The sequence below is a fragment of the Tamandua tetradactyla genome, chromosome 3, assembly GCF_023851605.1.
Source record: "Tamandua tetradactyla isolate mTamTet1 chromosome 3, mTamTet1.pri, whole genome shotgun sequence".
In the NCBI taxonomy this organism is placed as follows: Eukaryota; Metazoa; Chordata; class Mammalia; order Pilosa; family Myrmecophagidae; genus Tamandua; species Tamandua tetradactyla.
Window position 1 is genome coordinate 77458061 of NC_135329.1, and position 14043 is coordinate 77472103.

A 14043-nucleotide genomic window follows, 5' to 3' on the forward strand; every position below is an offset into this window, starting at 1 on the left:
ATTCTTGATATTCTCACAAGCAGTGTGGACAACCAAAGCTATAGGCTGAGCCCCCAGGCTTGGGGTTTGTTCACATGAAACTTAACCCCACAAAGGATAGGTCAAGTCTACTTAAAATTTAGGCCTAAGAGTCACCCCCAAGAGAGCCTCTTTTGTTGCTCAGATGTGGCCTCTCTCTCCAGCCAACACAACGAGCAGTCTCACCACCCTTCCCCTCTCTGCGTGGGACATGACTCCCAGGGGTGTGGACCTTCCTGGCAACGTGGGACAGAGATCCTGGAATGAGCTGAGACTCAGCATCAAGGGACTGAGAAAAACCCTAGAATGAGCTGAGAATTAACATCAAGGGATTGAGAGAACCTTCTCGACCAAAGGGGGAAGAGTGAAATGAGTCAATGGCTGAGAGATTCCAAACAGAGTTGAGAGGTTATCCTGGAGGTTATTCTTATGCATTAAGTAGATATCACCTTGTTGTTCAAGATGTAGTGGAGAGGCTGGAGGGAACTGCCTGAAAATGTAGAGCTGTGTTCCAGTAGCCATGTTTCTTGATAATGATTGAACAATGATATAGCTTTCACAATTAGACTCTGCGAATGTGAAAACCTTGTGTCTGATGCTCCTTTTAGCTACTATATCAGCAGAAGAGTAGAACATATGGAATAAAAATAAATAATAGGGGGAACAAATGTTAAAATAAATTTAGTTTGAAATGCTAGTGGTAAATGAAAGTGAGGGGTAAGGGTTATGGTATGTATAATCTTTTTTTTCTCTGTTATTGTTTTATTTCTTTTTCTGTTGTCTTTTTATTTCTTTTTCTAAATTGATGCAAATGTTCTAAGAAATGATGAATATGTAACTATGTGATGATATTAAGAATTACCGATAGTATATGTAGAATGGAATGATCTCTTAATGTTTTGTTTGCTAATTTTTTTAATTAATAAAAAAAATTTAAAAAAAAACAAAAAAAAACTATTAGAGCTTAATAAATGAATACAGCAAATTCACAGGTTACAAGATCAACACTCAAAAATCTGTGGAGTTTCTATATACCAGTAATGAGCAATCTGAGGGATAAATCAAGAAAAAAATTCCATTTACAACTGCAACCAAAAGTATAAAATATTTAGGAATAAATTTAACTAAGGATACAAAAGACCTATATGAAGAAAACTACAAGAATTTGCTAAAAGGAAACACAAAAGACCTAAATAAATGGAAGGGCATACTATGTTCATGGACTGGAAGATTACATAGAGTTAAGATATCAATTCTACCTAAATTGATTTATAGATTCATTGTAATACCAATTAAAATCCCCAAAATTTACTTTGCAGAAATTCAAAAACCAATGACCAATATTCAGAAGGGCAGTGTGCCCCAAATAGCTAAAAGTATCTTGAAAAAGAAAAATGAAGTCAGAGGTCTCATACTACATAACTTTAAGGCCTATTACGCAGCTACATCATGGCACTGGCATAAAGATAGTTATACTCACCAACAGAATTGAGTAGAGTGTTCAGATATATACCCTCTCATCTATGGACAATTGATATTTGATAAGGCAGTCAAGCCAACTCACCTGTGACAGTACAGTCTGTTCAACAAATGGTGCTTGGAGAAGTGGATATCCATATGCAAAAGAATGAAAGAGGATCCATAGCCCACACACAAATTAACTGAAAATGGATCAAAGACTTAAACATTAGACTAAGACCATACAACTTTTAGAACAAAATGTAGGGAAATATCTTAAATAACTTGTAATAGGAGGTGGTTTCCTAGATCTTACACCCAAAGCACGAGCACTGAAGAAAGAAATAGATCAATGGGAACTCCTCAAAATCAAACACTTTTGTGCAACACAGAACTTGTCAAGAAAGTAAAAAGACAGCCTGCATAATAGGAGTCAATATTTGAAAATGACATATCAGGTAAGGGTCTATTATCCAGAATATATAAAGAGACTGTTTAACTCAACAACAAAAAGACAAAAAACCCAATTAAAAAATGGGCAAAAGGCATGAACAGATACTTCTCAGAAGAGGAAATACTAATGGCTAAAAGTCACATGAAAAGATGCTCAACTTCCCTGGCTACTAGGGAAATGCAAATCAAAACCACAATGAGATATCATCTCACACCTACAGGAATGGCCATTATCAATAAAACAGAAAATGACAAGTACTAAAGAGGATGTGAAGAAAGAGGCATACTTATCCACTGTTGGTGGGAATGTAAAATGTTACAACCACCGTGGAAGGCAGTTTGGTGGTTCCTCAGGAAACTTAAGTATAGAAGTGCCATAAGATACAGCAATACCATTGGTAGGTATCTATTAAGAAGACACGAGGGCAAGGACACAAACGGACATCTGCACACCAATGTTTATAGCACCATTATTTATAATTGTCAAGAGATGGAAACAGCCCAAATGTCCATCAACAGATGAGTGGCTAAACAAGTTGTGAAATATGCATACAATGGAATACTATGTAACTGTAAGGGAGAAAAAGGTCATGAAGCATGTAACAATGTGGCTGGAACTTGAGGATGTTATGCTGAGTGAAATTAGCCAGAAACAAAAGGACAAATACTGATATGAACTAACATTAATGTTAGCTCACTGATATGAATTAACATTAATGAATGAACATGGAGAATTTCACTTAAGAACAAAGGTCATCAGGAGATAGAAATAGGATAGATATTGGGTAACTGGAGGTGAAGAGATGCAGATTATGCAACAGGACTGACTGTAAAAATTCAGAAATGGATAGCATAATACTACCTGATTGCAGCAGAATAATGTAAGTACACTAAATGAAGTTGAAAGTGAGAATGATAGAGGGAGGAGGAGGGCTGGGGGCACATAAGAAACCAGAGGGAAAGATAGACAATAAAGACTGAGATGGTGCAATCTAGGAATGGCTAGTGTACAATAATAGTGACTAAATGTACAAATTCAAAAATGTTTTTGCATAAGGAAAAACAAAGGAATGTCAATATTGCAGGGTGCTGAAAATAGATAGTCATTCATATTTTAAAACTTCTGCATGAGACAAAAGCAAGAAATGTTTATTTGGTAGAAAATTTATATTTTGACTAGTGCATTTCCTAATGTAACTTATATGGACAGTTTAATTGAACACCATAAGTACATGGAACCTTGAATAGGGCATGATTTCTTGTAGGTTTGTCCAGGTTAGTGTGAAGCCCCAATAAAACAAAGAGTAATTTAAATCATGAATAAAGAAGTATTAGCAAAGTCCCCTTGGGGATATGGGAAGAAAAGGGGAAAAATTAAACTCCCCCATTTAGAGAATTCCTGATGTTCTCTCAAGAAGTGGGGATAACCAAATCAACCTCAATCTTGGGGTTTGTCCCTATGAAATTTATCCCTGCAAAAGATAGGGTAAGCCTACTTAAAATTAGGCCTAAGAGACATGCCCCCCACAAAGAACCTCTTTTGTTGCTCAGATGTAGCCTGTTCCTTTCTCCCAGCCAACATGGCAAGCGAACTCACTGCCCTCCTCCTTTCTACATGGGACATGATTCTCAAGGTAGTAAACCTCCCTGGCAATGGGGCACAGAAATCCTTTAGAATGAGCTGGAACTCAGCATCAAGGGATTGAGAAAACCTCAACCATAAAGGGGAAGAGAAAAATGAGACAAAATAAAGTGTCAGTGGATGAGAGATTTCAAACAGAGCCAAGAGGTTATCCTGGAGGTTATACTTACACATTATATAAATATCACCTTTTTAGTTTGTGGTGTATTAAAGTGGATAGAGGGAAGTGCTTAAAACTGTAGAGCTGTGTTCCAGTAGCCATGTTTCTTGAAATGATTATATAATGCTATAGCTTTCACAATGTGACTGATTGTGAAAACCTTGTGTCTGATGATCCTTTTATCTATGGTATGGACAGATGAGTAAAATATACAGATAAGAAATCAATAATACAGAGAACAAATGTTAAAATAAATTGAGTAGATTGAAATACTAATGGTCAATAACAGGGAGTGGTAAGGGGTATGGCATGTATGAGTTTTTTCATTTTTCTTTCTTTTGCTGGAGGGATGCAAATGTTCAAAAAAATGATCATGGTGATGAATACACAACCATATGATGATACTGTGAGCCACTGATTGTAACCATGTCATGAATGTTTGCATATCAAGAATGTTTGTATGCTTCTTCATTATTCATAATTAAAAAAAAGTGATGGCTATGGGTATAAACTGAATAAAACATGAAAAAAAGAAAGTAAAAAAAATAATAAAAGCATGGTACTGGCATACAGATAGATACACTGACCACGGAATCGAATAGTCTTCAGATATAGACCCTTCTCACCTATACACAAATGAACTTTGATAAGGCAGTCAAAAAAACCCACCTGGGACAGAGCAGCCTTTTCAATATATGGTGCTTGGAGAACCAGATATCCATAGGCAAAAGAAGAAACAGGATCCATATTACATACCCTCAAACTCAAAATGGATCAAACACCTGAACATTATAGCTAAGACCAAAAAACTTGTAGAAGAAACTGTAGAGAAATATCTTATAAATCTTGTAATAGAAGGTGGTTTTTTTAGACCTTAACCCAAAGCATCAGCACTGAAAAAAAGAAACACACATGGGAACTCCTCAAAACTGAACACTTCTATGCATCAAAGAACATTGTAAAGAGAGTAAAAAGGCAGCTACTCAATGGGAAACAATATTTGGAAACTACATATTAGATAAGGATTTAGTATCCAGAATACATAAAGAGATTATTCAACTGAAAAACAAAGATGAATAACACAATAAAAAATATGCAAAAGACATGAACTTCTTAGTAGAGGAAATACCAATGGCTAAAAGGTACAGGAAAAGATGCTCAACTTCACTGGCAAATAGGGAAATAAAAATCAAAACCACAATGAAATATCATATCAAACCCATTAGAATGATCATTATCAAAAAAAAAAAAAAACAGAAAATGACAAATGCTGGAGAGGATGTGGAGAAAGAGGATTTGGTCCACCTGTTGATGGGAAATGTAACATGGTCCAACCGCTCTTGAAGGCAGTTTGGTGGTTCCTGAGGAAGCTAACTATAGAATTGCCATATGATCCAGCAATACCATTGGTAGGTATCTATTAAGAGGACGTGAGGGCAACAAAACAAAAGGACAACTGCACACCAATGCTTAGAGCAGAATTATTTACAAATGCCAAGATGGAAACAGCCCAAATGTCCATCAACAGATGAGTGGCTAAACAAGCTGCGGTATTTACATACTATGGAATATTACACAGCTATAAGAAAATAAAGTCATGAAGCATGTAACAATGTGGATGAACCTTGAGGACATTATCCTGAGTGAAATTAGCCAGAAACAAAAGGACAAATATGTATTGTCCCACTAAGATGAAATAACATTAATGTGTGAACCTGGAGAATTGAAGTTAAGAACACAGCTTATCATGGTCATTCCCAGAAACTCTGGGCATTTACGTGACACCTGCGACTCAGAGTTAGAGCTCTGAAGCTTTAAAAATCAGCAGTACCCCACATAGGAATGGTCAAAAAAAGCTGAAAAAGTGATCAGACTTGGAGAAATGAATGAAGCTGATTAGGACAGGACTAAGGTATATCAGAATACAAGATAGAGAATGTTATCATCTGTGGCAGTTTGAAAGTATTAAAGCCATGTTTTAATCCTGATCCAATCTTAAGGGAGCAGCCATTTCTTTTAATCCCTGTTTAGTACTGTAGGTTGGAAATTTGATTAGACTTTCTGTGGGGAGATGTGGCACACTCAATTATGGGTATTAACTTTTATTAAGTGGAGATGGACTCCACCCATTCCAGGTGGGCTTACTGGAATCCTTTAAAAGAAGAAACATTTTGGAGAGTGAAAACAACAGAAATGCTAAAAAGGACAGAGCCTAGAGAAAGGACAGAAGCCTCAGAGCTGACAGAAACTTCACAGGAGAGCTGACATAGATGCTGACACATGGAGAACAAAGACAAGGATGTCTGGAGATGCCTGGAGCCCAGCAGACACAGCCATGAAATGTTAAGCAAGCCAGAACCTGGAGAAAGTCAAGGGAAGCAAGAGATAAAAGCCAGTCCCAGAGAAGTAAAATGAGGGGTTGAAAGCACTGGAGCCCAACAGCAACAGACCAATGTACCTTTCCAGCTGACAGAGGTGTTGTGGATGCATCAGCCTTCCTTGAATTAAGGTATTTTCCCTGGATGCCTTAGTTTTGACAATCACTTCCTTAGAACTGTACATTTGTAACTTTTAAATTAAATTCCCCTTTACCAAAGTCGTTCCATTTCTAGTATATCACATTTCAGGAGCTAGCAAACCAACATACAGCACATATTTTAAAACTTCAACTTCTGTGTGAGAGTAGAGGGAGAGATATTTATTGGGTGCAAAATTTATATTTTGTGTAGCACATTTCTTAACTTGTATGTTCAGCTTAGGTGAACACCAGAAGAACATGGAATCTTGAATATGGTGTGAGATTTTGTTGGTTTGTCTATGGTAGTGTGATGCCCCAGTAAATCTCAGAATACTTAGGGCAGTGAGTAAAGAAGTATTTGCAAAGTCCTCTTGGGGGAATGGGAAAGAAGGAGGAAATATTCAACTTCCCCAACTGGAGAATTTCTGATATTCTTGCAACTAATGGAGATAACCAAATCAATAGGCTGAGTCCTCAATCTTGGGGTTTGCTGTTATCAAAATTATTTCTGCAAAGGATAGGCTAAGTCTACTTAAAATTAGGCCTAAGAGTCAATCCCAGAGAACCCCTTTTGCTGCTCAGATGTGGCCTCTCTAAACCAACTCTGCAGGTGAACTCACTCCCCTCTCTCCTACATGGGACATGACTCCCAGGGGTATAAATCTCCCTGGTAACATGGGATAGTAATCTTGGGATGAGCTGGGACCCAGCATTAAGGGATTGAGAAAGTCTTCTTGACCAAGAGGGGTGTGCATGAATCTGTTCTGAACCCCAGAAAATCCAAGTTATTTAATCCTCATTCAATATTGCTGGGAGAGCAGATCATGATTGTTTCCATGCAGATATGACCAACCCATCTGTGGGTGGTAACTGTTTCTTGTTTGTTTGTTTGTTTGGTTGGTTTTTTTTTTGTGTGTGTGTGTGTGTGTGTGTTTTATACTGTATGTGAGGTCACATTTCAGGTCGTAACTTTTGATTAGATGGTTTCCATGGAGATGCGTCTCCACTCATTCAAGATGGGGCTGCTTACTGGAGCCATTTAAGTGGGAATCTTCTTGGAAAAAGGTAGAGAGCCACAGGAGCCCAGCTAGAGACATCTGGAGATGAAGAAGGAAAACAGCCCTGGGGGAGCTTCATGAAACAAGAAGCAGGGAGAGAAAACTAGCAGACTTTGCCATGTACCATTCCAGGTGAGAGAGAAACCCAAAAGTACACAGGTCTTTCCTGAGTCAAAGTAATATCTTGTTGGTGCCTTAATGGACATTTTCATAGCCTTGCCTTTAATTTGGATATCTTCACAGGCTTAGACCTTAAACTTGCAACTTAATAAATTCCCCTTTTTAAAAGCCATTCTGTTTCTGCTATATCACATTCCAGCAGCTTGTAAGCAAGAACAAGGGGGTTAGAAAATGAGACAAAATAAAGTTTCAGTGGCTGAGAGATCTCAAAGTCAAGAGGTTATCCCGGAGGTTATACTTATGCATTATACAGATATCCCTTTTCAGTTTATGGTGAATTGGAGTGGCTAGCAAGAAGTACTTGACATTGTTGAGCTATGTTCCAGTAGCCTTGATTCTTGAAGATGATTGTATAATAATATAATGTTTACAATGTGACTGTGTAATTGTGAAAACCTTGTGTATGATGTTCCTTTTATCCGGGGTATGGACAGATGAGTAAAAAAAATATGGATTAAAAAATAAATAAGTAAATAACAGTGGGGGACAAACGGTAAAATAAATTGGGTAGATGGAAATACTAGTAGTCAATGAGAGAGAGGGGTAAAGTGTATGGCATGTGTGCCGGTTTGAAAGGATTCATGTACCCTAGAAAATCCATGTTTCAATACTAATCAATCTTGTGGGAACAATGGTTTCCTCTAATTCCTATAGAGTACTATAGGCTGGGCACTTGATTAGGTTATCTCAATGGAGATGTGACTCAATGAACTGTGGGTATTAACTTGAGTAGATGGAGACATGTCTCCACCCAGTCTACCTGGGTCTTAATTAGTTTACTGGACTCCTACAAAAGAATAGGCATTTTGGAGAGTTCCTTTTGAGAATGAGGAGAGAGCCACAGAACCATGACAGAAGGACAAGAAAATGACAGAGTCCACCAGCCAGCAACCTTTGGAGATGAAGAAGGAAAACGCCTCCCAGGGAGCTTCATGAAATAAGATGCCTGGAAAGAAAGCTAGCAGATGCTACCATGTTTGCTATGTGCCCTTCCAGCTGAAAAAGAAAGACTAAACATCATCAGCCTTTTTGAACCAAGGTATCTTTCCCTGGATGCCTTCGATTGGACATTTCTATAGACTTGTTTTAATTTGGACAATTGCACAGCCTTAGAACTGTAAACTAGCAACTTATTAAATTCCCCTTTATAAAGCTGTTCTATTTCTAGTATACCACATTCCAACAGCTAGCTAACTAGTAACCGTATGTATGAGTTTTCTCTTTTTTTTTCTTTTTATTTATTTTTCTGGAGTGATGCAAATGTTCTAAAAAATGATCATGGTGATAAATACACAATTACATGATGATGTTTTGAATCACTGATTGTACATCATGTATGGAATGTATGTGTGTGAAGATTTCTCAATAAAAACATTAGAAAAACAGATTAGGGCTTGTTAAAATTTTTTAAAACACACTGAACACTCATTTTCTGCAAAGCATTGTACAGTTATATTTAAGCTTCTTTTCTATTCTCACATATTTAGTATCAAGCTACTACATAAAAGGCATTTAATATACTTCATGGCTGTGAAACAAACCTAAGAAAGACAAAACAAGAAATAACTCAGAAAGTGCATCTACAGAAGCCTCTGAAGACATGCAAAGTACACAATAAATGTTGTGCATTGATCAAATCTGATTACAGGGAAAAAAAACTTTAAGACAATACCTAGAAGTATTATTTTTTTCCCTCCTCAGAACCCTCAAAGACATTTTCGTGAGTTCTCAAACACAATCAGTAATGATTGCCAGATGATAAAAAGGGAAAAGAAAGATTTTGACCCTTTCCTATCTAAGTACACTTTATTGTATTCACCTTTCTTCACAGAAGCATGTCATAAGTATTACTAGAAATTATAATTTCCTCTAGAAGGTTATCTGCGGTGATCACAATTTAGTCAGTCCAAAACAACAAAAACATATAACAAATTTCCAAAGAAATCTACTTCAGGAGGAAAAAATTAAAACTGATCTTAGGAGCCAGAAGTTTTCAAACTATAAGAGACTTTATATTCTTATAAACAATTACCTAGAAACTTGAATCGATAAGAACAGCGTTACTTGTTTGACTTAAACTGAAAAATAAGGGTAGTACTCTTTTATAACCCAAAACAATGCCTATTTCCTTTCATAAAGAAATAACACAGGGCGGGCCACGGTGGCTCAGCAGGTAAGAATGCTTGCCTGCCATGCCCGAGGACCCGGGTTCGATTCCCAGTGCCTGCCCATGTAGAAAAAAAGAAATAACACAAGTGCTTGGACAATAAAATCTGTTTGAACAATATTTGTATTTGGACATGCAAAATTTGTTACAATGTATTATATGCATTACATACATAATGTATACATAAAAAATGGAAAACCTAATTTGCTGGTTTGAAATTGTTATGTAACCTAGAAAAGCTGTTCTTCTAATCCAATCTTGTGGGTGCAGACCTATGGTAGGGGGAAACTTCTGATTAGACTGTTTCCATAGAGATGTGACCCACCCAATTCAAGGTGGGTCTTAATGCTTTTACTGGAATCCTCTATGAATAGAATAGAAGTCAAAAAACAGAGAGAGCACTCAGGGCTGACCTTTGAAGAAACAAACTACTAAAAAGATGAAACCCAGAGTTTGCCCCAGAGAAGCTAAAAGACGGCCCACAGATGCTTAGAAAGGGAAAATATCCCAATTCAGGCCAGAAAGACCCATAGGAACTAAGAGAGCCATTCTGAAAAACAGCCAGGAGAGAAAGGCCAGCAGAGATTACCATGTGCCTTCCCATGTGACAGAGAAACCCTGATGCCATCGGCTTTTGAGTGAAGGTATCCTCATATTGATGCTCTAATTTGGATATCTTCACATACTTAGAACTGTAAATCTGTAACCTAATAAATCACCTTTGTAAAAGCCAATCCATCATTCTGGCAGATTTAGCAAATTGAAACATCTAACAATTAAAAAAAGTCTTATCTAAATAAACTGTGTGTATACATCTCATTATAAAACAGATTTGAAGCATATCTATAAATGCAGAGTTGCATATACATAAGCAAAAATAAAATACTACTATAAGCAGAAACTTTCATTTTTTGATTAATAAGTTATGATTTAGTGGGTTGGCCAGGCATTATTTATTCTTTGCAACTTTGTCAACACAGCATTATCATTAAACTTATTTTACAGTTGACAAAACTGAGGATTAACAAGGTTAAGCAATCTGTTCAAGCATATATACCTAGCAAAACTCCAAAATGGAATCAATAAAATCTGTCTGCCATTTTAAGTGAAAGGGCCCAAAGTAATACCAATCTTAAGACATATTTTTAGCACTTACAAGCTTTAACAGAGATTATATAAGGTGCTTTAACTCAGGGATCAGGAAAATTTTTCTGCAAAGGGCCACACAATACATATTTTAGGCACTGTAGGCCATACAATCTCTGTCACGACTGTTCAACTCAGCTGCTGCAGTGCAAAAGCAGACAGAGAACATGTAAATGGATAAATATGGCTATATCTTTCCTTTATTTTGATTTTCTTATAAATAATAAAACCTGATATACCCTGAAATTTGAATTTCATGCAATCTTCATGTGTCAAAAATACTATTCTTTTGGTTTTTGCAAGCATTTAAAAATGTAAAAATCATTCTTAACTCATGGGCCACACTAAAATAGGAACTGGGTTAGATTTGGTCACTGGGTCACAGTTTGATGATTCCTGTTTTAACTGAAAAGTTAAACATTAAAAAAAATTAATACAAATACACTATTATTTAAGCACAAATAATATTTTTAACTAATGACTTTCAAATAATCATTTCATGTATCATTTCTATAATTTGCACATATTGTTATACATCCTGTAATTTATACATATACACAGTACCTTTTCTCTGGTATCACTTTTAATTTGCTCATCTTAAGTTACTTCATCTCACCATTGCAGATAACCTAAAAGAAAAATGTTAACATAAAAACATTAAACACTTATGCAATTGCTTTTAATACATTAAATGTCATAGAAGCCATGCAACTAGTGAATATAATTAATGATAATGAACTTTACACTTAACAAATCTTAAAATGGCAAATTTCGTTACATTCACTTTTTTTTTTTTGCATGGGCAGGAACTGGGAATTGAACCCAGGTCTCTGGCATGGCAGGTGAGAACCCTGCCACTGAGCCACTATGGCCTGCCCTGTTATGTATACATTTTGTTGCAACTTAAAAAAAAAAGCCATACAACTGAAAGTTCTTGATTATCGGCAACACAAGATAAGCCTGGAAACCAAAAGAGAACATTTCAATTGTATGTGCTTCTGGCAGAACACTTAAATATGTAACGTGTAACTAAAATCAGCACGTGAAATGTTATCAAAATCCTAGAGTTACAAAAATGCAGATAACTAACATAACACAGTTTACAATATAGTGTGAACATGTCTTTTGAGACAATTCAAACTATCCTTCCTTTTCTCTGGTAGTATACTTTTAAAATACTAAACCCACTAAAGCATCCTATGACTGATTAGTGTACTTACTGTCCACCATTCAAATAGTAGTCTAATACTTGAAAGTATGTATGACTATTATATAGGAGAACATTTTAAATGCATAATAAATTGTTTAGACAAAGTAAAAAGCTCATATAAAATTTTCTTATTTAATGCACTTAATGTACATTTTCAATCAAACAGCTTTCATCTTTAAAAAGTACACATTCTACATTTTAAAATAATCTTAAATCTTAATTCACAAAATGTTTATAATTTTTCAGATTAACTTTGCAACTATTAAACAAAAACACCTTTGAATATCTTTTAATTTTATATATCAATGATTACCGAAGGAGAATTTTATGACATCACTAAAAGTGAAAAATTACTGCCAATCCAACAAACTAATCAAAAAACCATACAATATTTAGTAATAGTATATTTAAAGGACAAAAGAGGTGCAAAAGAGCAGACTTCAAATTCTTATACTTAACAGAATTAGAAGATACAGATGTTCTGGATTTTTCTTCAAATACAAAGTTTTTTTGTATTTTTTTTACTTTTACAAAATACACCCATGATCCTTTTTCATTTTTCCTATCACCTCAATTTTTTAAAAAGTAAACATATTCAGGTTTACGTGTAAAAAGCACATGAACTGTTTTTACAGTTTTAAATGAGAAATTTTAAATGTTACTATTCTTTTTTCACTTGACTTTTTTTTAAAAAAAATTACTTCAAAGCCAAAACTAAGTCCCAATTTCCAAAGTAATTTAGAATCATTATATATCCAAAGGGGGAAAAGTCCTATGTGCTTTCAAAAGTATTGCTGCCAGCAAGTCATTTTACTGGTGTGACGATTTCTAAAGCTACATTAAGAGCATATCTCATGAATCTTTCACTGTTAATTTTTTACAGTTGACACACTTGAAAATATTAACATTCAGTACACTATATCATAGGAAACCTTATTTCAGGATATAAGAAATAATTCAAACATCCAGCTCACTCAGGATAACACAGGCATTTCTCTCCCCTCCCTCCCTGAACTGATTTAAAGTAGATAGTAAAGAAGGAATATTATGTTTAGCTTCATAGTGGCAAAATAGAAATCTAAGGAGGGGAGGAGGAGATTATAAGGAACTTCATTAAAAGTAAGGAGAAGGGGAGCCACTCAGCACAGAAGAAACCCAGGAAGGTCAGGACTCAGAAATGTGAAAGCATGAAGGAAGAGACTGAGAAACAGAGCCAACACATTTTATAATTCCAAATAACTTCCTATGGCCTCAATACCTCTATACCCCATCACTGTGGAAAATGCTCAAACAGACAAACATCTAACCTGGGGAAAACATTCAGAGAACTCTCCACTAAATAAACTGACAAACCCAAATGAATCTGCTTTCGGGGATTTAAAGTCCTTTAGAAAAAAAGTCAGTTCTCAATCCCATCATCTTGAGACTAAGCCACTTTCTCTCATGTATAGCCTCAGAGTCCACTTTTTGCTGACTTTTTTATTGCTCAAGTCTAAGGCCAGAGCTCCACAGAGCAAAGGGAAAATCTTCTCCCTGCTGTGACAGTTTGTGCTCACTACAGTATGGGGTGTAACAGAAAGAGCAAGCACCTAGTAGTAGAAGTGTTGGATTTCATCAAGTTCAAGGTATTGCCAGGCAAGTGTGGCAAAGTAAAGGAGGGGCAAAAAAGTTAACAGTATATATGAGCTGATCATGGAATATAAGAATAATGTACTCATTCCTTTTCACCGGATCATTTTCATCATCATATAATCATGCTGTTATTTTCTATCTCTTAGAAGAAGAAAAAAAATTCTTGCTCCACCTCCCCAATATAGCTACTGCCTCATTTCTCTCCTTAAAGAGTTGTTAATACTCACTGTCAAGAATTCCTCTCTTCTGAGCAGAGAATAAACAAATATTTGCATAGTCCCCTTGGGGGGCTGATGAGAAAGGAGGAGATATTCAACTTCCCCATCTGGGGAATTTCTGATATTCTCACAAGCAGTGGGGAGAACCAGTTCAACAGACCGAGCCCTCGATGTTTGGGCTCA

The 14043-nt window shown here is 36.0% G+C and overlaps 1 protein-coding gene across 4 annotated transcripts in view; it reads right to left on the bottom strand.

Moving 5' to 3' along the window:
• Window positions 1–14043, bottom strand: part of LOC143677393 (uncharacterized) — a 192512-nt gene that overhangs the window by 164906 nt on the left and 13563 nt on the right. For all 4 annotated transcript variants that reach the window (XR_013172587.1, XM_077153265.1, XM_077153266.1 and 1 more), the window contains exon 2: window positions 11365–11429. Coding sequence is in view for 3 of the 4 variants with exons in the window: in XM_077153265.1 (XP_077009380.1) it covers window positions 11365–11396 (32 nt within the window). In the remaining variant the exon portion in view is untranslated. The remainder of the gene's footprint in view (window positions 1–11364; window positions 11430–14043) is intronic.